We start from the raw sequence: 25980 nt of genomic DNA on the forward strand, positions 1-25980 counted from the left end.
ATTTCCACTTTATACGTAAGTGGTTTATGGCCTAGACCGTTGACACATTTTGGCTACTATATATATTTAATGAACAATTTGAAATTAAGTATCAATACAGGCTGTTTGACAAAATAGCCTAAAATGTTCATCCTGCTAAAAACTTTCCTACAAGGATTGTAGGTCTGACACATCAATATGAAATAAACAATAGCCCATTCAGTCAAATCAGTCCACATGCATGCAGTTTATTGACATGCCAGCTTCCCGCTGCAGTTGTTGAAAGTATTTCTTCGACAATGTGTTGCACTGTAAGCCTACCTTGCTTTGACAGAGGTGGAGGAGACTCAGTGACGTAACTCTCTGGAATTGTGCCCTCTCTCCCGCGTTCCGCCTCAATCCCTCAGTCCGCCTTTGGTTCCGCGAAAGGAATTGACGAGCGCTGCTTGGAATATCGCTCTGCCTTTTGGGACTATTGAACCGGATCAACGAGATTTCTTGAAGAGGAAAATACTACGTTATTGTTCCTACTGTTGTCTGCGGAACCTCAAATGATCCCCACTTTAGCTTAAATATCCCTGTGTATCCTTATCCTTGCGTTGAAATCGAAAAATTCAGAACTCGTTTGCAATGTTCCTGAGTCGATGAAAGAAGGTGGACATTGCATGGGAAGAACAACATAGACCTTATTCACTAATCATCCTAACTGCTGTGCCGGTGCGTCATCGTAATCGAAGACACATTTCTGATTGTTATGGGCAACGAACGCACTCAATAATGAAGTGAGAAAAATAACCATTTTAAAGCAGGTAACTTAAAATTGATAAGTTCTCAAAACGTCTGTAGATCATGGACGCATTGAAATGTGTCTTGGTCGTATGTGAATCGAGGTTATAATTATTTGGCAAATGGAATAGTTGAACCAGCTACATTGTCATTATGCACGAATAATTTTGTGTCCATCTATATGCAAACGTTGTCAGTATAGTGTTTATATGGGCTTAATGCACCTGTTTTGTTATTCAAACGTTGAAATTATCTTTGGATTCACTGAAATTAAAACTCACACAATTGAGATTAAGTGAATTTAATCGAATCGTCTGTTGGTTGTGTGCCTGATCTTCGGAGATTTCTTGATAGTCAACCGATTCTTTCCTGTGGAAACGGTGGGTGTTTGACAGACTCGACCAATTCTATGGTTTACGCGCATAATAGAGCAACATGCTTCTCATTCCACCACTTGGAAACATAAAAGAGCCTTATACCTAAGATGTGTCCTCACTGACTATTTTGAATGGTTCTGAAATGATTGAACTTTAACTTTGATTTAACTTTAACGTTGTTTACCACATTGATTGGTTTAAGCACCCTAGTTGCAAAACAACATTTTGAATACCAAGGCCACAATTTTGTGCCTTTCCAAATGAATACATATACGCTTAACGGTTTCCTAAAGTAGCTACAGTTTGTTTTCAGTGAAAATGAGTATCGGGATCTAAGAATAACTATTTTTCACATTTAGATCACTGAATAAAAAAGACACTACAGTATCGTTATGCTTCTATCCAGTTGCTAAGATATTTTGTAGTTCAGACATAATACTGGGGCAAAATCTATACGGTTTGAAGGCGAAGAGGAAACTGTTATGCACCAAGCATTAATTTGCATCAGTCAGATATGAAGGAAAAGTCCAAGAATGCGGCGAAGACGAGACGAGAGAAAGAAAATGGAGAATTTTATGAACTGGCGAAATTACTGCCTTTACCTTCGGCCATCACATCACAACTGGATAAGGCTTCAATCATTCGGCTGACAACCAGTTACTTGAAGATGAGAGCGGTGTTTCCGGATGGTGAGTTATGCTACCAGGCTCAAATGAATGATTAATCATAATTATGTCTTCAGGAGAAGAGGCACGTGTCAGTTCACCAAACATAATATTAATCTTTGTTTTTCGTTGTAACAAATACATGTTAGAAAGGAGGAAATACAATTTTATATATATATATATATAGCGAACCAGGATCTTCTGTAGGTATGTATTTCTAATTTATTCCATAGGATAAATGGCGAAATTACATTCCCGCCTAGTTAAATAATAAAAATGTGTTTATTTTTCAACATGACCAGTGTTTCTTAACCCATAAACAAGTAACATTGGTAGTATTATAATAAATTATCCAATTATGGCTAATGAAACGAACACTTCGACAGGCTAAACCTCAGGAAAACAGCTCTCTTCCTCTTCTAGAATTTATCTGTCATCACTCATAAAGTCACAGAATACTAAGGGCAAGCTCTAAGGGCCACCCGTTAGTTCTAGATTTAAATAGCTCAGTTAATACCAATTTCTCTAATACAAAGTGTGATATCAACTGCAATAAAGTAATTAAATTAACTGTAGCAATATTACAAAACGATATAAATGTATACGTTTAAATTTGAACTATGAATTATGTCTTGTGAAGGGATTTCAACGTGCACATTTTGAATAATTGGAATTACACTGAGCTAATTTTCTTTTAAATAATTAGGCCTATTCGATTTTGTTGAGCAACATCAAAAACTATCCTATTACTATTTTTTTGGCATTTAAAATAACAAATTAGGACTAATAATTAAGCCTAGCATCAAGAAGGCTAATATTCTACTCAGAGAAAATGTATTTTGCTGGCTCTTTCAAAAGTATTGGCGATGGGCCTGTGTTAAATAGCCTGCGTCTAGAGTGAAATATTAGTTTATCAAAAATATGATTAGATAGAGTGTTTCAATGTGCATTTTTATTTATTATAGTATTCATCCTTTTATGTGTTTTAATAGGTTAGGCTTAAAAACAGTCAACCATACATTTTGTTGTTGTTTTACGTTCTTTTGAAATTATTCTAACGTCAGATCTATTGAATCGTCTTGTGTCTGGATCTACATTTTGCATAATTCCCCAAATATTATGACTGTGGAGTCGTGAGTGGCGTACGAGTCTATTTCCATAGTCCACTGTAAAATGTTTAGGCATATCTTGTAAATAACTTGGACCGGTGGCAGATTTCGATATTAATGATGCACAACAGTGTGTGTGATATTCTGTATAAGCCTATTCACAGACCATGTTCAAAGTGCTCAATGCACATTTAATCGCGATTAGAATAAGTGCCTATTTGGCAAATGTAGTTATTTTGGGTGAAGGTATTAAAACATATATATAAATATATATATATTTTTTTTAAATCTGAAAAGTCCGCTAACCTTAAATGTTTCACCTAAAAGGCCTGTACCTGGTTATGCAGATTAAACGCATCTGTCGCTTATACTTGATTTGGGCCTACAAATCCGGAAAATGGGCCACGTCCTGCACTGCACCTAATCCCTTCGCTAATGCCTGTCAAATTAAGACACATGGAATAATTTGAAATTGATTTTGATTGTAAAAGTAAATATAAGTGTGAAATCCTATTAACCCTGCAATAGCCATTATGTGGTTGTCAGTTGGACTACTTAGCTGTAATACTCCTAATATTTTCCCACTTATTCCATCAAAACAAGGCACCTGAAAGCATTCATTCACATTAAGAACATTTAAAAGTTTCAATACGGCATGTTTTTCTGCGAGAACCTACACAAATATAATTCATTTTGGTGGCCAGTGGTAATAGAGCATTTTACAAATTCCATTATGCTACAATATGCGAATGACATCCTAACATGACATGGAAAGGTTTAACGTTATCACACATCAGATTATATTTCGAATGATGGTTTTCAGTTTTATAATTTAGGAGGACTTTTTTTTTAACACTGCTAACACTGAAGGTTGGGCTGCTAACGCTCTTTTACATTATTTTGGTTTTGTCAATGCATCATTTGTTGGCCTTTTCTGCAACTAGACCTGCTGAGAATAAACATAGAGCTTACTTGCATATCCCAGTGTCCTTGAAGAAATCAAACTGTATCCTAGGCAAATAAATTCACAACGGGTGAACGTAGGGTAGCTATGTATTTATTATAGTCAAACGGGGGACTATCATTTAAGCAACTTATCAATTTACAATAGTGCATACATATTCGTATTTTTTTTTGTTACTGCAAATGAATTATTATTTTATTATTTCACAGTTGCTCCGAGAAAAAAGAAATATTGGCACACTTTTTTTTCAATACTTTTTTTCCCTATCCTTGCAAGCATAACAGCATTCAACTTGTTCTATAATGATTCCCAAGAATGAAGAACATAAAGGCCATTCCTCCAGGTATTTTTTCTAGATCTTTGATATCCTTTTGTCTGCACCGATGGACTGTCGTCTTGAAATAAATCTACAGTTTTTGAATGTGGTACAACTTTGACTAAAATGGCCATTGCAAAATGATGGTCTACCAAAGTTTCAGCCTTCTGGCATTGGCAGCATAGGATTTGGCTACTATGTGCTGGTACTTGGGAAAGTTAATGTTGCCATGGACCTTAATAAGGTCCCCAGGACAAGTGGAAACAAAACAGTCCTATAACATCAAACATCACAATGAGATTAAAAGTTTTATAAAAGGGCATTTACATAAAAAAGAATTGTAATTTAATTTAAGGTAGGATTATTTTCTTTTCCTTCATTCTTTTTTAATGCCAAACCTGTCTAAATGTAGATTTTGAGCAGTGGTGACCCCAAGATGCAACCAAAAAAAAGTTTCCTGTGTGCTGGTATAGCTTGGTATAATTTACTGTACGTCATACAGGGTGCTAGTATATTGTGTCCTAATTTTGAATGTGCCAATATACGGTGTCCTATTCTCCTGGATGTGCTTGTAGGTAATGTGTTCTAAACCTGTTGTGTGTTTTCCCTGCAGGGCTTGGGGAGGCCTGGGGCCAACCGACTAGAATCAGTCCTCTAGATAACATGGCTAAAGAACTGGGCTCCCATCTACTGCAGGTGGCAAATATTCAACAAAGAAATATATTGCAGTATACATACACACACATATGTAAAGTAAATACACAGGAATTTCTATTTACAAAATACAACACAAAAGTAAAAATAAAGAGAAAACAAATCCATAACAGAACAATTACTCAAAGAAGTGTTTATAAAAAGTGTTAACTTCAATGGATTTTTATGCAAAATGGATGGCTATTTTTATGTCTAACACAATGTCTTGATTCCCAGACTCTGGATGGATTCGTATTCGTTGTGGCATCAGACGGCAAAATCATGTACATCTCTGAGACTGCATCAGTCCACCTCGGCCTATCACAGGTATGGCACTACTCTGCCTTCATCTTGTTCCTTGGTTTCCATTGTGTGTGCTACAAGCTGTGTGTACTACCTTCCTTAACTAAGGTTACCCAAGGGCCATCTGCCTCCAGATATGCCTATTCAAACATTGATTTTACAGTCAGTGAAAGACAGCAGAATGCTGAGCAAACGTTTCCTAAGTCATACCACAGATAAGTGGGAGGGCATTGTGTGGTCATTGAATATGACCTGTCAGTCGTCTAGGTGTTGTTGACTTCCTTTGTGTGTGGATGCTGTTTATTTCACAATTTGGGAATGTGCGAAAACATCCAGCAATTCATGCTGTAAGTGTAGCAATAGTGAATGACACTGCAAAAACAGTAGCTAAGTCCATGCTAATATTTAAGTTTAGTTTAGCTAGCTATTGCCTCTCACTTTTCACTCTGGGGGTTGTTAACACTGATATCTGCCAGCTGTTGAAACCTAAGCCAGCCAGGTTGAAGACGTTATGTTTTGAACACAAGAAAATACAGATTATTTTGTTGTTTTGCTAATTTAACATTTTGCATGTGTGCTAATGTACGTGAATCTCTACGTGTGTGTGTGTATTATTTTGAATACATATTTTGTTTTCTGTTTAGCCCGCCTTAACTGAAGCCTGTGCAGTTTAAGTGTTTTCTCGCAGTTACCACTATTACTAGTGGCATTAGGATAACCAATTGCACTGCTCTGTGGTTCCATCAATGATCAGAATGACGTGTGATGATTACTTTGGATTGGGCTTTGGTGCTTGACAAGCACACTTCTCTGGCTTACTCTTTCCTCAGAAAGAGAAGCTTTGTATATAAAACCCTCGCTTCATACATGGTGTCACACTGAATCATCTCTATTCACGTGTGGTGACCAAGAATATCAAGAGAAATGGAATCAGTGGCAGCCTCCCTCAAAATAAAAGTATATATTTTAAGCCTGTCCTAACTCTGATAGCATGGGTCTCTATTTGGACCATACAGTTATTTTATCTGATTTACTTTCCAAAACATGCAAGACAATCAACAGAAATGGTGTAATGTACAGAACATTGATTTTTGCGGAGGTCCTAAAACGTAATGGGCAACAGCCACTATTCTATTAAGGGCTATTTTAATAATGGGGGTGTCCATATTTATTTCATTTTAGCTACTTATTGGCAAACAAAAATGTCTGATGTCTTGAATGTAGCTCACCACCGTATATTTGAATAGACACATTGATGGCTGTGCTCAGAAAGCATTCAAGAGAACACAGGGCGGCAATGTCTCAATCCATTAAAAACAGCATCACCCACAGGGCTGCATTCAAGAGCAGTGTGCTGCTCTTGCATGCAGCCCTGATGCAAATGCTGCTTCTGCACACCTGTTTACACTGTCTCATTTATTCAAATGGCCCATCAGCTTTTGTTGTTAACTTGTGTGTGTGTGTGTGTGTGGGTCAGGTGCAACTATTGTGGGCTATGGCGTTGTTTCAAAGGAGACAACAGCTAATTCTGAAAAAAAATCCCTTTACTTGAGTCTGTTGAGAATGCCTTTTTTTATTCCTTTTGAGGTTAATGCATCTTCTATACTTAATTGTTGAGACCTATTCAGTCTTAGTAAAGGGCCCCCTAGACTGTATGATTTTTGAGGTTTTATGGCACAATGTTTACATCGAAGAGAACATTCTGAAGTTGTAACTGATTGTTAGATATCTTTCAGTGTAGGGTTTATGTACCACTGTTGTAGGCTAAGCAAAGGTCTGGCAGTGTTGAAAATGTGAAGCCTTTATTGTGTAGTATGGCTGATATTATTTATTGTATAATGTGAAGCCTTTATTGTGTAGTATGGCTGATATTATTTATTGTATAATGTGAAGTCTTTATTGTGTAGTATGGCTGATATTATTTATAATGTGAAGTCTTTATTGTGTAGTATGGCTGATATTATTTATAATGTGAAGTCTTTATTGTGTAGTATTGCTGATATTATTTATGATGTGAAGCCTTTATTGCGTAGTATTGCTGATATTATTTATAATGTGAAGTCTTTATTGTGTAGTATGGCTGATATTATTTATAATGTGAAGTCTTTATTGTGTAGTATGGCTGATATTATTTATAATGTGAAGCCTTTATTGTGTAGCATGGCTGATATTATTTATAATGTGAAGCCTTTATTGTGTAGTATGGCTGATATAATGAGCTGGTCCAGGTGATGGACCGATAAGTTCTCAGGACTGCTGTAGCGTTTTAGCGATGATGCCATGGTGACTCGTCGAGATGTAAACAAACAAAATGTGAGACCCATTCTGAACAACAAGTGGGATCTGGTAAAGAAGGGGTGACCTGTGGAATTCTGGTATGTTTTTCATAAAACCAGTGTAGGAGGGAAATTATGGAGGCACATTCAGTACTGGGTGAGTAGGTTTAGTGGTACCTTTACCTTGCTAGCTTGTTATATACAAAATTAACTGCAAATCAACATTAAAACACCCATTTAGATATGTGTTAAAGCATTATGTTTAGTCAATGATTGCTCATAGTAGCTGGTTAGGTCATTGCACTGTTGAACACCCACTGACATAACCTCACAATCAAATCACAGAATGTGACAACAGAACTCAAGCAGATCGTACAATCTGTCCAGTTTGATATCAAGGCTTTCATTTTGTCACCTCCCACAGTGTGATGTGATGACTATAAGACTGAATACTTAAGGAAAGTCTGCGAAGACCTGAACCCAGAAAAATTGGTGCTTAAGCAAAAATATTTCACTTGTTGCTCTTGCATGCCATCACACTGACAAGTGTATCAGTCCCAACGGTCAGTCCTAATGCTCTCTCACTACAAAGCATAGATTAGTACAGCCTCCACACTGTGAAGAAACCAATTTGTTGTTGAAGTGGTGAGCAGTGACCCACTCTCTGAGTGATCCCACCCTGAAATTTGGGAGGTAAATTAGATCAAAGTGGTGCCCGGATAGTGTTCATTGTTCTCATGCAAATGATTGGCTCTTTCATAAATTAACCCTTGTGTTTCCTGACATCATCTTCTTTTGAGGTGGAGTTGAAAGGGAGGCAGAGATCGATTTCAGGGATGGCAAGAGACCCCCCCCCCTCACACACACACACACACACACACATCTAATGCACATATAGACACACACTCACATGTGTTCACCCAAGCGCGGAAGAATGCACATGCATTTTTAGTCCCCCTAAAATAGATATTTCTTGTGATGATTTAATCCCAGCGTATCAACCTTCTATGATCAATAGACCTAAAAACTCTGGCTGGAGAGTAGATGTTACTGAGGAAAATATATGTTGTTCTCTAACGTATCACGTAACTCATCCTTTTCTTCAAGTAATCTGTCTGATGAAAGTCAGTGTGACTGATTGATTTGCTTGTATCAGGTGGAGCTGACAGGTAACAGTATATTTGAGTACATCCACCCGTCAGACCACGATGAGATGACTGCCGTGCTGAGTGCCCATCAGCCCGTCCACCATCACTTCCTGCAAGGTACCTGACATGCTTCATTCTTTTTATTCCTCTATTTGGGAATTTTTTCTCACACTCTTTTTCTGTTGTTTACCTATTTATTTAACTTTCTCTCTCTCCCAAAAAAGAGTGTGTTGATCACGATTTACCCAGATACAAAATGTAGTAAATTCTCCCTCATGTTTAAAAGAAACAGTATTGCAACTTCATTGAGGATCAGTTTTACATCAAACAAATAGCAGACATACTTCATATATGCAGCTGCTATAAGAAAATAAAAGACTTCAGTGTGTAGAATACATAACACAAGGCAACACCCAAGCAGCCTCTCTGCTTTTCAGAGCAACAGGCAGGTTTTCATTATATTCCTCTAGGAGCAGCATCTTAAGCCTTATGTGATAACAACACTTGACATGCTGTGGAGTACCGTCGTCTGGGGGAGTTTAATAAGACCCCTTCACACGCACACACACACACACAGGTTAACCACAACCACATCTGCTGCTTTATTTAACCAGGGTGTGTGTGACTAGTGGCTTTTGTTGTGTGTATGCACTTAAAGTAACTTTCCTCTGTCACTCTCTATAATTTGCTCTCTTTCTTTCTGTCTGTCTATGTGTGTGTGTGTGTTACAGAGTATGAAATGGAGCGCTCATTTTTCTTGAGAATGAAGTGTGTGTTAGCCAAGCGTAATGCAGGACTGACATGTGGAGGATATAAGGTAGGACTGTATTGAAATGAAGCATTTGAAATCCCATCTCTTAATTTCTGTTGCACATTCTTCCTTACTTCCATGCTTTACTGTTTGTATGTTTTTTAATCTTGGCATTACGTGTAATCAAACACCTGTGTGGTTGAGACAAAACCAATGATCTGTATATAGGCACCATATACAGTACCCCTGGAAATTCCTGTCTGTCAACATTAGGACCAAAGAGGTGTCCATGGAAGTCAAGGAAGCAATGATGAGACTTAAATCCAGAAAAACACATCTAAAACAAAGCCAAAAACAAAGTCAAAAACAAAGTAAAAAACAAAGCCAAAAATAAATGCCAAAAACAATGCCAAAAACAAAGCCACAAACAATTTTTTTAACTATCATTGAAAAGAAAGTAAGAAGTGGTGTGTTCAGCAATCACAAGTGGAAAGTTCTTTACTTCTCAAATCAATCTCCAAAACAACATTATTTTTTTGCTGATTTGCTATGGTTGCAATACAGGCCTGGCAGAGCATCACTAGAAAAGATATTCAGAGTCTGGTGGGGTTAAGGGGTCATAGATTTCAGACAGTTATTGCATGCAAACTATATACACCCAAATGCTAATATGAATAGCATGTGTAAAATGTTGTCATTTCAGTGGTGAAACCAATGTGAACAAAAATAACCTACAATGAAAGCTGAGAAGCCATACTTTGTAGAAAGTGTTTGATTTAAAATCCAACCTCTTAGAGTATAGAACTAAAATTAAATAAAAAATGCTTTGTTATCCAAATAATTAGTAGGGCAATGTATGAATTTATATAAAATCAAACAACCCAACTGTGAACCTATTTTCTCATGTTTACTGTCAAATTCATTTTAGATCTTCCAGTATCCCAGCATTAACTGTGTTTGCTAGATACAAAGTCATGGTTGGGGCTTTAATTCAATGTCAGTCGTTCACTGATGAAGGAATTGGAATCCAGCCAAAGTGGGGGAATCCAACATAAAAAAGAAATATTCGCCTGTTATCGGCATTCAGAAATGCTACCTGGTTTGGTTGTCCTATATGACACTATTTTACTGTAACATACATTTTAGTAAAATATATACTAGTAGAGGATTGGAATAGTTTACAAAAATGTATGTTACATTTTCTAGTTAAGTATCCTAAAAATAATTAATCAGGGTAAACACAGATAATTCAGTCCAAATATCCAGATATTTAAATAAAATATATCCAACTGTAAAGATTTTGTATTAATACCAACACAGGGATCCAGACACATTGTCACATCAAGAAACTTCATATCGAAAGTCCTTTCTTAAGAAGGAGAACAGGCGAGGAAGAACCATTTAGAAACCTCTATTACTTTTCTTTATGGATGGAACCACTATATTCTTAACCCCTGCCCTCACTTTCCCTCTTCCCATATAATGTTAATCACCTGGCAGATTGCAATGGATATCTGCTGTAAATTTAAATTGGCAATAAACAAGCCGTTTATGTTAAGTAGTTGAATAAATCATCTGTGTGAACTGGGTGAGCGCTACTAAATGGCCAGACAAGGCCTGTGCAAGCATAGGTAAATAGGAAGTGAGGAAGATAAATAGTGTCATTAGCATCTAGGCACGTGGCTGTGGTAGGGAGGTGGGTGTGGAGAGTAGTGCTGGAGGCGTGGTTGGAAGAGCCACTAAGCTGGGTACCGTCTGAAGATTGAGCTTGTTCTTGCTTTGACAGGGTTACTGACAGTATTCTGCGTTACAAACAATGTTGAATCTCAAACCGTCTCTCATATCCAGCTACATGCGGAAACGAAAGCACATTGGGGCCACGTCGCCGTGCTACTGTGTAAAGCCGCCCTCTTGTTCATCCCAGGTTATCCACTGCAGTGGCTATCTGAAGATCCGTCAGTACGTGATGGACGTGGCGCTGTATGACTCGTGTTATCAGATCGTGGGCCTGGTGGCGGTGGGTCACTCTCTGCCCCCCAGTGGGATCACCGAGATCAAGTTACATAGCAACATGTTCATGTTCAGGGCCAGCCTGGATCTCAAGCTCATCTTCCTGGACTCCAGGTATGAAAGGAAACATGCTAAATGAAATATAAACAGGGAGTACAAAATAATTGACAAACAAAACCCATGATTTAAAAAAGGCTTTGAGCATCATGATTAACATTTGACCCCTGACCTCTGGTTTTTAGGGTGGCTGAGTTGACTGGATACGAGCCTCAGGACCTGATCGAGAAGACGCTATATCACCATGTGCACGGCTGTGATGTATTCCATTTACGCTTTGCTCACCACCTCTGTGAGTCATTCCCCGCCACATTGAGACACTTACTATTTAACAGCTCACCATTTCCCTTCAGAGCGTTAGACTTACTGTAAGTGGCAATTGTGTCGTTTCTCGCAAAATGTTCAAGAAAATAAGAAAAATTATACAGTATTCATGAGTTACGCCTGTTAATGCATTCATACATTTTTTTTAAAGGAACTCAGCCTTTTGCTGGCGCTCTCCTAAGCATTCTGTCTGCTTTCTCCTATGTAGCTGTGTCCTTCTCTTTCTGACTGTCAATCTTTTATTCATCCCCAGTCAACCCCATTCTGTCATCTCTGACCGCTATGATGTTCTTTCTTTCCATTCCTTCCTGTCTGCCTCTTCCTCCACCTGCTCCTTTGTTTGCCTGCAGTATTGGTGAAAGGACAGGTCACCACTAAGTACTACCGTATGTTGTCAAAGCACGGGGGGTGGGTGTGGGTGCAGAGCTATGCCACCATCGTCCACAACAGCCGCTCCTCCAGACCCCACTGCATTGTCAGTGTCAACTATGTTCTCACGTGAGTCAACACATTTCCTTTTCACCTTTGACCTGAACGGGGCTGTGATAGGTTAATCAATCCCTAAAATGCTACTATTCAATAGTCTTGGAAATTCTGAGTCAAAACGAAGGGTTTAAAAGGTTGTGTGTTTCCTTTCTTTTATTACTTGTTAGGACCAAAAATCCCTACAATGACCTTGTGAAGGTCTCCCTGTGAGAAAAAAAAGGTTATTTACGGCTTAGGGTTTGGGGTTAGGTGTTTTAAGATTAGGGTTTGGGGTTAGGGTTAGGTGTTTTAAGATTAGGGTTTGGGGTTAGGGTTAGGTGTTTTAAGATTAGGGTTTGGTTAGGGTTAGGTGTTTTAAGATTAGGGTTAGGCATATTTCTGGGGCACAGTGAATGACTTAAAATGTGTGTGATGCAAATCTAAGTGGATCTATGCTGTGTGTATATATCTCTCCACAGAGATGTGGAGTATAAAGACATGCAGTTGTCTCAGGAGCAAAGTCGAGCAGCCAAACCCAGCCTGGCCTACAAGAGCAGTCTGGCCTCCTCTCAGGACCCCCGCAAACAACTCAAAACCAAAGCAGTGAAGATCAAGAACAAACTCAAGACAGCCCCCTACCCTCAGGTACTGAAGACGCCCCACACACTATTTCATCCTGTTCAGCACTTTGGTCAACCATGGTTGTTTTAAATGTGCTTCATAAATGAAGTTGACATTGACATGTCAGTCCTACATTTCATGTAACCCACTGTGACCTACTGTTTATTGTCACCACTGCCAGACAAACAGCACCTACCAGCCTGACAAGCTGGACTGCTCCCCCCAGGGAGGGGGCTGGAAGGAGAGCCCCCCATACCCACTGACCCCTTGCCAGGAGCAGAGCTCTGGCCTGTCTGGAGGCCCTGAGGCCGGAGAGATCCTGTGTAGTAGCAACTCCCCCTATGGGATCTCCTTCCGCTACCCCTATGGACACCTACCACACACAGAGTCCCAGAGGAGGTCGCGACCCACCCAGCATTCCTCCTCGGCCTCACCCACCCCATCTTCTCCTGGCCAGGCAGCCCGGCAGTTGCTTGGCTCCTTGCAAGGTCGAGGGGGCGAGGGGGGCTGGAACTGTGCCAACTCCAAAACCCACCACAGTAACATCTCCGGCCACACCCTGAGGCCCTTCGCTGCATCGTGTGCTATCACCACCGCCAGCGCAGCAGTGTATTCAGGTATGGCTTTGGTTTGAACGGCGATTCAAGTCAGTGCTGAGAAAGGCAAAGTTTGTTCTCCATGCTTTTGAATTCACAGCTGAAACAATCCATTTCCACTAGCATTACCATGATGGATGTTGCTTGGAAAGCTTCTAAAAACACCCTTTACCACTGGTCCTTGCCCTTAAATAGCTATTTAGCAAAAAGTATATGCATTTTTTGGGTGTCAATGTTTAGAAAGTACTGTGAAATGTGTATTTTGTTAGACTCAGTACTAATGGTGCTTAGAAACATTAGAAATATTGAAAAACACATATGTAACATGTTTGAAATGAGCCTACAGCTCCACAACCACAGACCCACAGAGATATCCCTCCCCTCAGACCCACAGAGATATCCCTCCCCTCAGACCCACAGAGATATCCCTCCCCTCAGACCCACAGAGATATCCCTCCCCTCAGACCCACAGAGATATCCCTCCCCTCAGACCCACAGAGATATCCCTCCCCTCAGACCCACAGAGATATCCCTCCCCTCAGACCCACAGAGATATCCCTCCCCTCAGACCCACAGAGATATCCCTCCCCTCAGACCCACAGAGATATCCCTCCCCTCAGACCCACAGAGATATCCCTCCCCTCAGACCCACAGAGATATCCCTCCCCTCAGACCCACAGAGATATCCCTCCCCTCAGACCCACAGAGATATCCCTCCCCTCAGACCCACAGAGATATCCTTCCCATTTTAAGTCTGTGAGTGTTTTGTGGTCCTCCATATGGAAATAAGCCATTTTCACATAATCAAGCCATACACTGCTCAAAACAATTACGGGAACACTTAAATCACACATCTGGTCTCAATTAACAAAATATATTGAAGATCAAAATCTTTACTGTACCTTGTGTAATTAGTGGAGAACAAAATGAAGTTACAATAGTCAATGGAAACCAAAATCGCAAACCAATTGAGGGCTGAATTCAAAATTAGAGTAAACAATTGAAATCACTGGCTGCTCCAACTTGCGTGAATTTCATCACGGCAACTCAAAATGTGACTCAGTAGTATTTATGGACCCCACGTGCCTGTATGCTGACAATGTCTGGGCATGCTCCTGATGAGACGATGGATGGTGTCCTGGGGGATCTCCTCCCAGACCTGGATCAGGTCATCAGTGAGCTCCAGGACAGTCTGTGGGTTATTTGGTGGTATCAGATGCACCGTGGTATCAGATGCACCGATACCGAACATCCCAGTGGTTCTCAAGTGGATTCAGGTCTGGGGAACGTGAGGGCCAGTCAATGGTCAGACAGTTTGGTCAGACAAATACACACCAGTATCCCACTGGGGGTCATTTTGTAGGGCTCTGGCAGTGCTCCTCCTGTTCTTCCTCGCACAAAGGAGCAGATACCGGACCCTGCTGCTGGGTTGATGCTCTTCTACGGCCCTGTCTAGCTCTACTCTCGTGTAATGGCCCATCTTCTGGTATCTTTTCCATGCTCTTGAGATTGTACTTGGAGGCACAGCAAACCTTCTTGCAACGGCATGTATGGATGTTGCCATCCTGGAGGTGCTGGACTGCCTGTGCAACCTGAATGGGCTGCAGGTACTGCCTCATACTACCAGTAGTGACAAGGACACAAGCAAAATGCAAAACTTGAGAAGAATCAGTCAGGAAGGATTAGGAGAGAGCAATTGTCTGTGGCCACCACCTGCAAAAACATTCCCTTTTTGGGGGGTTGTCTGGCTGTTACCGCTACAGTGCACCTGTTGTCACTTTCATTTGCACCAAAACAGGTGACATTGATATTCACAATCGCTTATGTTTCCTAATTGGACAGATTGATATCCCAGAGGTTTAATTTATTTGGTTTTATACTGTGATGATTGTGTGTTCCCTTATTTTTAGCTCTGCAGTTACATTGTAAAGCTTGTGTGCATATTATTGCAAAACTGTGAAAATAGTCGTGATCCAGAAACCACTTAGTCTAACGATTGATTCCAAAAAAGCTGGGACACTGTACACATTTTGAGTAAAAAAGGAATGGAATAATTTACAAATCTCGTAAACTTATATTTAATTCACAATAGAATATAGATAACATATCGAATGTTGAAAGTGAGACATTTTGTAATGTCATGCCAAATATTGGCTCATTTTGGATTTCATGAGAGCTACACATTCCAAAAAAGTTGGGACAGGTAGCAATAAGAGGCGGGAAAAGTTAAATGTACAGATAAGGAACAGCTGGAGGACCAATTTGCAACTTATTATGTCAATTGGCAACATGATTGGGTTTAAAAAGAGCCTCTCAGAGTGGCAATGTCTCTCAGAAGTCAAGATGGGCAGAGGATCACCAATTCCCCCAATGCTGCGGCGAAGAATAGTGGAGCAATATCAGAAAGGAGTTTCTCAGAGAAAAATTTCAAAGAGTTTGAAGTTATCATCATCTACAGTGCATAATATCATCCAAAGATTCAGAGAATCTGGAACAATCTCTGTGCGTAAGGGTCAAGAATGGAAAACCATACTGGATGCCTGTGATCTTCGGGCCCTCAGACGGCACTGCATCACATACAGGAATGATACTGTAATGGAAATCACAACATGGGCTCAGGAATACTTCCAGAAAACATTGTCGGTGAACACAATCCACCGAGCCATTCGCCGTTGCCGGCTAATATCAGTCAAAAAAGAAGGCGTATCTAAACAGCATCCAGAAGCGCAGGCGTTTTCTCTGGGCCAAGGATCATTTAAAATGGACTGTGGCAGAGTGGAAAAGTGTTCTGTGGTCAGATGAATCAAAATTTGAAGTTAATTTTGGAAAACTGGGACGCCATGTCATCCGGACTAAAGAGGACAAGGACAACCCAAGTTGTTATCAGCGCTCGGTTCAGAAGCCTGCATCTCAGATGGTATGGGGTTGCATGAGTGCGTGTGGCATGGGCAGCCTACACATCTGGAAAGGCACCATCAATGCTGACAGTTATATCCAAGTTCTAGAACAACATATGCTCCCATCCAGACGTCGTCTCTTTCAGGGAAGACCTTGCATTTTCCAACATGACAATGCCAGACCACATACTGCATCAATTACAATGTCATGGCTGCATAGAAGAAGGATCCAGGTACTGAAATGGCCAGCCTGCAGTCCATCATAAAGAGGAAGGTGCGACAAAGAAGACCTAAGACAGTTGAGCAAGAAGCCTGTATTAGACAAGAATGGGACAACATTCCTATTCATAAACTTGAGCAACTTGTCTCCTCAGTCCCCAGACGTTTGCAGTCTGTTATAAAAAGAAGAGGGAATGCCACACAGTGGTAAACATGGCCTTGTCCCAACTCTTTTGAGATGTGTTGATGCCATGAAATTTAAAATCAACAATTTTTCCCTTAAGGTGATACATTTTCTCAGTTTAAACATTTGATATGTCATCATTGTTGTATTCTGAATAAAACACTGAAATTCGAAACCTCCACATCATTGCATTCTGTTTTTATTCACAATTGTACAGCATCCCAACTTTTTTGGAATCGAGTTTGTAGTTATTTGTAGTTTCAACCATTAGGCCGTGACAATCATCTTTGAAAAACAAGAAAGAACTTTGAAAGAAACTTTGAGAATCACTAAATGAGTTCCAGTGGAGCACTGAAACAAAAAACCACAAAGATAATGGTGTTACCTAGAGTCACTACTTTTGGAATATGTAACTTATTCATTTTGTAGCTTAAACGGTTGGAGTTAAAGTGTTTTTAAAAGTGTGCAAAGTGCATCGTTAGTTGTTTCTTTTGTCTTTCTATCTTTTCACTTTGTTCACAAATGTCCCTTGGATTGTTATCAATTAAATATTTGTATAATATTTTGCAAGTCAAATTATTTGCCTCAATGTGTTTCAGTGTTGTACCCAATCTGTGAATGTGTCCATTATTGTGGGCAGTAACAATAAGATTCCTCAGAAACCTATTTGTAGGCATAAGTGGGGAATAATTCAAATAAGATGCGATTTGAAAGGTGAAAACTGGTGTGAGAGGAGCGCTGTTTATCTCATCAGCATCGACATGTGGTGTAACAATGCACTTAGCAAATGTTCTGTCATACATGCTTGTTTGGGAAACACTATTGAAATGGTGCCTTGTGATTAAGGATACATCTGGTTAGATGATTGTAATGCTTAACCTGGGAAAACACAGGGCCTGGCTGACTGCATGGAAAGAGATTTTGTCACATTGCTCTCTTCCCTGCCAATCTATTGTTAAACCAATATCATTCTAAACATCATAGAGTTGTCAGTGAGTTGAAATGTAACTTTTTATTTCTTTACAGCGGGCAGCGCAGCAAGCAAGAGGTACCCACCCAGGGAGCCCTTCCACGACAGCTTCTCCAGCTGTTCAGCCCCGCGCCCTAACAGCAGGTTCAAGGAAGAGCCACATGAGCATCACACTCTTAGCCAAACCAAGAACACAGAGGGCCATCTGCACTCCCAGCCACAGGCCACAATAGAGGACAGCAAACTGCAGTTCAGCAGAGACCACCTCCTCAAGGCCTCAGAGCGTGGTAGTTGCATAGGAGGGGAGAAGCCGTTGTCCTGCCCCCTGCTAACTGGCCCTGCGCTGGGGAAGGCAAGCTGTGAGCAGCCCCGGTCCCTTCACAGCCTGGGCCAGTCCTTTCCAATGCAGATGGTTCTAGAGCAGCGCAGAAGGCTATGCATGATGGAGTCCCCCTACAGCTACAGTGCCACTGGCCCCCTAGAGCACACAGACAGCATTGGTGAGCGGGGGACCCCCAAGCTGCTGGAGCCTGAGGCGGGGGAGGAGGAGAGGAGGATGTGGATGGGGGTCGGTGTTGGGATGGGAGTCGGGCTGCCGGCCCAGACTCCGTACGTGTCTTTGAACCTACACCACGTTTTAGCCAAACATGGCTCCTTCCAGGCCCCGCCCTACACTGCCATCAGCCACTTGACGGACAATTATGGTTTCCGGGGCAACGAAGTGGGTTCTTACGGCTACAAGAGCCAGAGCCCTGCCTCCAGCTCCTCCCCTGAGACCCACAGGGAGATCCCTCATTACATCGGCACGTCTGTCATCATCACCAATGAGAGGTGACACAGCCCGGGGTCGAAGGTCAAGGAAAGACTGACACCCTGTGACTTTAGCCTTTTTAGTCAGAAACACAGACCACGACCTGAAGCTGTACCAGTGTCTGTGTAATGGTCAGACATAAGTCGAGTCACTTTCTGGAGACCCAGTCTGGTTAAAACCACCACATCGTTCTGGCTCCATATCTGTTCTTCAGATGTTTTCTACGCAGACAAACCAATGTCAGACTCCTCTAAGGAGCAGCCAGTCATTTCAGGTTCTTGAATATATTATATTTTTGCATACTGCATACGTAATGCATTGTCACATTCTAGCTCAAAGCCATTTCTTTTGATAAGATGTCAAGCACCTTTGAGCCATTCTGTACATCATATGAGGTACAAATTGCCGATACAAATACACACCTCTAATGCTGTAATTCAGAGGCTCCAGTCCTACAGACCAGAACAATAAGAAACTATATTGGAAAGAATGTAAAAAGCAGCATTTTGACTGAATGTAGCTTTATTTCAACCCTACTTGCAAGCTGTTTCCAAGGCACTTCTTGTTAAGTGAGTGATATATAAAAGAGAACATAAAATATACAAAATAAGAGATGCTGCCCCTTCTTACCTTATAGTTAACATGGAAATTTACAAATGCGAAAGTATAGAATGTGGTCACCTTCCTAAAAGTAGCTTTTTTGAATTCATGAATTTGATCTACCCATGGCAGAGATTGGAAATGTAATGTGTATATTTATTATTGTGCAACACAGCAGCTTGCTTATTTATGAAGAAAACCAGGGTCTAAACATGTATGAGAAATTGCAACTGCATTGGGGAAAATGAAATAAAACAAGGTGGTTTGTTTTCATTTTGAATAAACAATTCAAATGAAATATCCCAGCAGACAGTTGTTGTCCATTGCTATTTTCAGCTCTTTGTTATTCTTCAGAATGAATCATGATAATCATCTGGTCACTCTAGAGGTTTGGGCATGGCTGTAAAATCAAACGTTCAATTTCTGAATAGGGAACACTTATATTATAGTTAAAGTTTAAGTTTCTTATATCCTATGATGTCATCTTAACCTTTATGTCCTCTTGCCTGTATTCCATTAACATGGTCACATGGGTCCTCCAAATGTCTGTGTATTGGGGAGTGCGCTCTCACAATTACTGAAAGTAGCTGTCCAACCACGTGGTCTTTTCTATCTACATTCTCCCCCTACGTTCCCCCAAGGATACAGAGTCAGGGGGAGATTTGGACGAGCCCCAGTCACAAATCCAGAGTTCCACATCTGCACAGTCTGATGACAGCCAAGGACTCCTGGACACACTCCATGTTAACATCTTAAATTTTGCAGTCTGTGACTTTAGTGATTAACAAAACAATGTTTTAAACCTCCCATTTTGGGTGGATATTCAAGATGTTGTTTATATGTGCATAATCTAAATATAATTACTCTTATACCTAAGTTAGTCATTTCCAATTCCAAGTTTAAAAGTGAGTGGTTTGTATGACAAACCACAAATTGACACATGACATAATACACAATTTTCAGTGATCCATTTTGGCTCAATAGCACCACTTTTAGGACAAGTAGCCAGAAATCACAGACCACACCTTTAACTAAAATTTAGGCAGAAGCTATACAAACTTGACCTTTAGGCACTACCATGAAGACCTTTAGGCACTATTTGTGTTGTGTATTTCAGCAAAAATACCCCCAGCAATTTCTAAAGCAAACTAAAGTCAAATACAATAATACAACATTAGTTTTCAGATACCCTTCAGAGTATAGGTAAATTCAGTATGTCCACTCCATATGCTTGCTTTGTTCGGGTTTTATTACATTATGGGATGTGATTAGTCAGTCAACCATTCCCTATCTAACCAGCACACATGATACAACATGTATACATCAAGGTTTAACAGACATGCTCTCAAACATAATTTCATCCTGCATTCAGTTTGCTAGAACTTAGAGTATATAGATCTGACATAAATATAGATGCCAAGGATTCAAATCTTTATAGCTAGCCTTTAAAACGATCTGTTATTTGAAGGTGAACCAAAGGGCTCTGCAGTGTCCCTGGAGAGACTGGATTGCATGTGGTATTAAGCAGGCAATATTAAAGAGGATAGATCCCTTTGACCCCCTGGACCTGCCACTGAAATTGTTTAATAGGATATTGAGGAGGCGCCATTTATGGATCCAGAGGTAAGCTATTTGCTTAATGAACTTTAGAAACTCAGGATTGTTTTTAAAGCAGATAGTACACAGTATACGCTCACACGCACCATCAGCTACATTAGCACTGTATCGTGACGATCTTAATCTCTATTGTACATTTCTTTTAAAAAAATACATCCAATGATTTACATCAGTTCATTTTTCTATTGCTCAAAAAAAACTACGGTGTTTATACAACCAGCAGTTAACAAGGTATTTTAATGTTTCCACTGAATACGTACAGTACTACATTCACACACTGTCTTTGATGAAACCATATTGGATATATCTCCTAAAATACAAGCAGGGTGAATGAGCCTGTAAGGTGAGGATTGTGTTCCATTTGTGGAGCTTGCCTGCATATTTTCACCTCATCTACCAGAGATGAGTTCAAAACCTGAGGTGCTGAAGACAAATTAAGTGTCATTTACGACCACTGGGATAAACCACTGGGATAAACCAAGCACCTCAGGTGCTCTTCTACACCTCATCACTCCCCCACCGGGAAGAGGGAATTTGCTCTCCCCCTTCCCCTTTCATAGCCACTGCTGGATGAAGATGAACTCAAATCTAGATTCTCTTAAGTACAGCTCAAGGGGCATGGCCATTAGAAAGCAGAGCATAGGAACCTTAATTTCCTCTATTCTTGTTGTCCTTTTTAGATTATACTTTGATGTGGTCTTTTGAGCTAACAACAGGGTAGTTGGTTCAATTCCCAGGACCACCCATAAGTAAACATGTGCATATGACTTAGTTCCAGTGGAGAAACATATCTGCTAAATGTCATGTATTATTATTATAGAAGGGTGAATGTGTTGTTGCTAACAGAATAATATTTGAACAGACCTAGAAAACAAAAATGCTTCAGGAGTATTAATGAATGTGTCTACATCTTACACCAAAGAACCATGGGGAAAAAAAATCTATCTACACAGTATTACAAGTGAGAAAATGATAAATCACTGTCTAAATGCAGTAACTATTTATTTCATTACATATAATTTTTATGACAAGTTATATAATTGACATTTCAAAGGTTACAAAACAGCTTTAATCCAAACTGCGACTAGCATTTCTTTATAACATACATAGCCGTTCGATAAATCAATGGTGTTTCATCAAAATATACAGATCACCTCATGGTTACAAATATGCAATTTAAATATGGAGTATCAATTAAAGTCTCTGAAACTTAAAAAGATCATTTCCTAATCAGTAAAATAACATCCATCTAAATCTAACCCCTAACATAAAATTAAAGATGTGAATGACCTTACAGTTCGAAATCCTGGGACTAGAATGTTCTATCCGACAGGGTCAAAGTGTCTCTTTGGGTAGTCCACATTTGTCCATGAGCCAGATCCCAATTTGGGGCAGTCATGTTCACTTGGGGCAACAGTTTCTCATAGGCTGCATTTACGGGCAAGTCCTCGCAATATTTCTTCCCACTAATTGGCATCTTGTTCTATCACATCACCACTTTTCACATCTTATCCTTTTCTGAGCAGATGATTAGCAAAACCAATTTCTGAGCGAAAAAGTCTGAATAAGCCTGCTTTACTAAACAGTCTTACGTTATACTTAAGTTATTGGTCATGTACATACTTCAATCATATCTTCAAAACGATACCAGCCTTTTAAGCTTCAGTCGTAGATGGTATCCTCTGCTCTTCCATCAGCTGCCAACTACCTTTCATTGTGGTCCTACATGTCTTCAGGACAAGGAAGTGCGCAGGCAAGATCACTGCAGACCACTCCCACACCAGTCAAACACTTTTCAAATAATTCTCAGACAGGTAAGTGTCAATAACGACCAGAACATTCCACCACTCAATCTGATGTTTCCCCCGTGCTATGATCCTCTGACACTGGCAGTCTGTCACATAGACTAATGATACTGTAAATGTGTGCATCAAACATACATTCATACATATAGAATAGAGCATTTATATTAAAATCAATAGCAATCCTTCCACTGACATTGGGTATCAGAGACTATTAACTTGGCAGTTTACTCATCCAGAGGAAAGCTTTACTGTAGCAATGTTTCAGGTTTTCCACTGAATAGTCCTCTTGACATCGATTAACTATTACTCTAACAAATGTGCTGAATACCAATTCATACATTTCAGGGTCAGATTAGGAAGGCGTTCTCTTTAATTAACATTAAATGAACATTATCATTTTCTGCCTTTCTATTGAAATAATTTACATTCTGTACAAATAGAACCTTTGCTGTACCCAGACTTTGAAAGAATAACTCACTTCTGACATCTGGGATGTGATATACGTTGTTATTAATAACGCAGAACCACAATTTGCACAGCTAGAACATTCTAGTCCCAAGTTCTTGGGTTCTTAAATTGATGGAGTATTATCATAAGTTAATACACAACTCAGTGCAACAGGCTTGATGTATCCGTAGCCCAGTAGCCACCGATGCTTAACATTCCAGGATGTGGGATATGAGCCAGCCTTCGTGCAGTCGATCACAATGTGTTTGTACTCAGTGAATGCATTTGCATCTAAGTGTGACCTCCTGTGTCAATAGCACCACAACGTCTTTACGTAAATCAGTTTTGGTATGTTTCCAAGTGACAAGTTAAAGATGTTTAACATGTAAATAGCCCTCGCATCAACACCTCTGGAAAAAAAAAGACAATGTTGTCGACAGCTAGCACTCTTGTTGTAACAGAATATTTCACATGGGACCCTACAAAAGAAATCATCAGCGTTGACATTTTTCCTCCACAACGAATGAATGAAATTACTGGTAAATATTTAAACGATGCTATGGAGATAACAAATTTTCAGTTGCTCAAAAAGGTCTGTAATTTAGACACCCATTAGCTGCCCCCTATAAATTTGATTGTGTAATATATTAAATACAAGTAATTCCACTAGGAGTCCATTAAGCTTAACAGTCCAACTTTAGACTTACTTTTAAAAACAACTACCTTAACACTAAAGGATGTTATTCAAAAAGAAATGACAGATGATTTGGGCTTAATAGATAGGTTTCAATAGTCTTAAACCTATCTACAGTAAAAGTAAAACATGAGAACATTTGTATTTCTATTAGCAGATAAGTACTTGAAAGATCTGCAAATTAGTTATTCAAACTGAAAACTGTTTGACGTTTTTTAACCTATCAGATATGCTATGTGAGATTAACTCACTAATAGAAGATTAAGAGTAGTTAATATTCCTTCCTGATGCCACTGGCTAAAATGCCCTTCAGCCATCCAGGTGGGCCTACTCCACACGCGTCCTTGAGGCTTTCTTAGCGTTGCTTGACCACCACCAGGTTCCTCAGCATGTCGAAAGAGTTGCCATCAGGCTGCACAGACACCACGCCCTGCTCCTCAGAGCGTACCTGCAGGAAGCCATTGTCGTCTACGCCCACAACATCAGCGTGGGGGCCGTCCTCGCTCCACAGACGCACCTGGGTCCCACTGAGACAGGGCAGAGGGAACGGAAAGGCCAGTGTAAACACAACCCCCAGCACGTTATGTCTGGAGAGTGACTGATGTATTCTGTGGAATTAATTTGCTCTAGAGCATCATGATCAGCAGCTGCAAATTGTACAGGTAGCCAAATGCGTTATCATTAGGCATAGTTGCACCGTTGAAAGTTGGCTCAGCGAAATGACATTGACATTAGCAACCCAGCAGATGGTAGAATGAGCGAGATACAAGAGGTTGCTCTCACGTCATTGAAATGCAGAATAGGTGAATGTCCCGAGGTTTGCTTCACACTTATGGCCAATTTGGAAGAAATAACTACTGTTTAGTACCAACGCTTAGTGAATTAAAGTCATAGCATGCTCAGTGCGAGTTAGTTGAAATTCTTCCAGAATAATCTGGTAAACCTCACCTGGTTTAGTTGGTTCAACCTCCTATGACACAGGAAAATCACTAGCCCATCATTGGTGTGCACCCAAAGATTATTGTTTGTTCCATGTGGGAATGTATTTTAACTTCCAATGCAGCGCACACCTGCCAGCGGTTTCACATCACAGAGATGGAAAATAATGTTTGATAAAACTGTAACCAATACTTTGAGGCAGCGTTTCAAACAACCACACGTAACAGGGTGTGCTGTAAATATGTGGGGCACAACGGGCACCAGCCGTTTTTTTGCGCTTGTGACTGTTTGATCTGGAGTAGCGACAGACGTCAACAGGAGCAAACTATAATCAAGAATGAAAGCAGATCAGACCCCGAATCCAGAACTTATTTTTGTATTTCTCCCAACAGGCCCTGCCACCTTTTTGTAATTGTAGAAATGGACCCACTTTGCAGGTTTCTTTGTGCATGTATGTCATATCGCTGAGTCTAGCTTTAACAACGGCTCAGTACCAACAACCATTTTAAATTTTTCGTGAAGGAGGAGTAGTTGCAGATGGTGTACCTGTGCACCCATCTCTTGTAGTAGAGGGGTAGGACAGCCTCTGATCCCTGCTCCTGGAAGGCACATATAAGCTCCTCCAGGAAAGTCAGGGTGCGACCTATGAGCTGTGCTGAGCTCAGGGCCTCCAGGCTGGTGCCATGCTCCCGGTTGTGTTGCATCACCAGGTCATTGATGCAGATGGTGGGGTTGCTGTTGCTCACGTTGAACCCACAGCCTGGAAAAGGATGTTTTTAAAAAGACATTCACAGAGAAGAGACTTTGCACAAAGAGAAACTTTAAGGGCATTTTACGGTTTTCTTTTCCTTAAAGTTAGTAGATTATGTCCTCAATAGCAGCTATAACTAAAATATACTGTCTGGCAATTTGGACAGGATTTATACATTTCACAGTAAAGTGGTGGAAAAGTGGTTTTGCTGAAATAGGACTAGGACGAAGTCAAACTGGAGGCAGCAGCTTAGATCGTAGGACGACACCTGGCCACACAAGTTATAATTGAAGGATATATTAGATCATCTATTACATTGCATTGTAAAGAGGATTCTGACCAATAAGGAGATAGAATGTTGGTCCCATGACTGTTGATTTCACCAGTACTCCACCAAGCTTCATCAGATTACTGTAGTAAATGTCATTAGGCCACTTCACTCTCAGGTCGATGTCCTACAAAGAGACCAAAACTGAGTTTGAGATAAACAAAGCAGCACAATACAATACAGTATCATCAAGTACAGGTACAGAGGAACAACATTTACATAATTTCCATACTTGTCCTGGCTACTCTGGGAATTGAACCCACAACCCTAGCATTCAT

The 25980-nt window shown here is 40.3% G+C and overlaps 2 protein-coding genes across 7 annotated transcripts in view; one reads left to right on the plus strand and one right to left on the minus strand.

Annotated features, from left to right (window-relative positions):
* The first annotated feature begins 407 nt into the window (after window positions 1–407).
* Window positions 408–19421, plus strand: sim2 (SIM bHLH transcription factor 2). 4 transcript variants are annotated; one of them, XM_010893583.3, is made up of 12 exons: window positions 408–788; window positions 1655–1831; window positions 4810–4892; window positions 5127–5216; window positions 8625–8733; window positions 9348–9433; window positions 11292–11491; window positions 11620–11726; window positions 12109–12256; window positions 12703–12868; window positions 13026–13461; window positions 17767–19421. In XM_010893583.3, the coding sequence occupies exons 2-12, from the start codon at window positions 1657–1659 to the stop codon at window positions 18543–18545; spliced, it is 2379 nt and encodes a 792-aa protein (XP_010891885.2). In that variant the 5' UTR covers window positions 408–788; window positions 1655–1656; the 3' UTR covers window positions 18546–19421. The 4 variants fall into 4 exon arrangements, with proteins under 4 accessions (XP_010891885.2, XP_010891887.2, XP_010891884.2 ...); XM_010893585.4 differs by having other exon boundaries at window positions 742–761; XM_010893582.4 differs by having other exon boundaries at window positions 746–761; window positions 1502–1831.
* Window positions 19422–20956: 1535 nt separating this feature from the next.
* The window catches only part of hlcs (holocarboxylase synthetase (biotin-(proprionyl-CoA-carboxylase (ATP-hydrolysing)) ligase)), a 32547-nt gene continuing 27523 nt past the window's right edge, over window positions 20957–25980 (minus strand). For all 3 annotated transcript variants that reach the window (XM_010893588.5, XM_010893587.5, XM_010893589.5), the window contains 3 exons: window positions 25715–25829; window positions 25170–25383; window positions 20957–24211 (listed from right to left, as the gene is read on the minus strand). In XM_010893588.5, the coding sequence (XP_010891890.2) occupies window positions 24040–24211; window positions 25170–25383; window positions 25715–25829 (501 nt within the window). In that variant the 3' untranslated portion in view covers window positions 20957–24039. The remainder of the gene's footprint in view (window positions 24212–25169; window positions 25384–25714; window positions 25830–25980) is intronic.

This window comes from Esox lucius, chromosome 7 (genome assembly GCF_011004845.1).
Source record: "Esox lucius isolate fEsoLuc1 chromosome 7, fEsoLuc1.pri, whole genome shotgun sequence".
Classification (NCBI taxonomy): Eukaryota; Metazoa; Chordata; class Actinopteri; order Esociformes; family Esocidae; genus Esox; species Esox lucius.

Coding starts and splice junctions, on each gene's coding strand:
- sim2 (XM_010893583.3), top strand. CDS start 1,657: ATGAAGGAAAAGTCCAAGAATGCGGCGAAGACGAGACGAGAGAAAGAA. Junction 8,734..9,347: donor CCACCATCACTTCCTGCAAG/GTACCTGACATG, acceptor TGTGTGTTACAG/AGTATGAAATGGAGCGCTCA. Junction 11,492..11,619: donor CTCATCTTCCTGGACTCCAG/GTATGAAAGGAA, acceptor TCTGGTTTTTAG/GGTGGCTGAGTTGACTGGAT.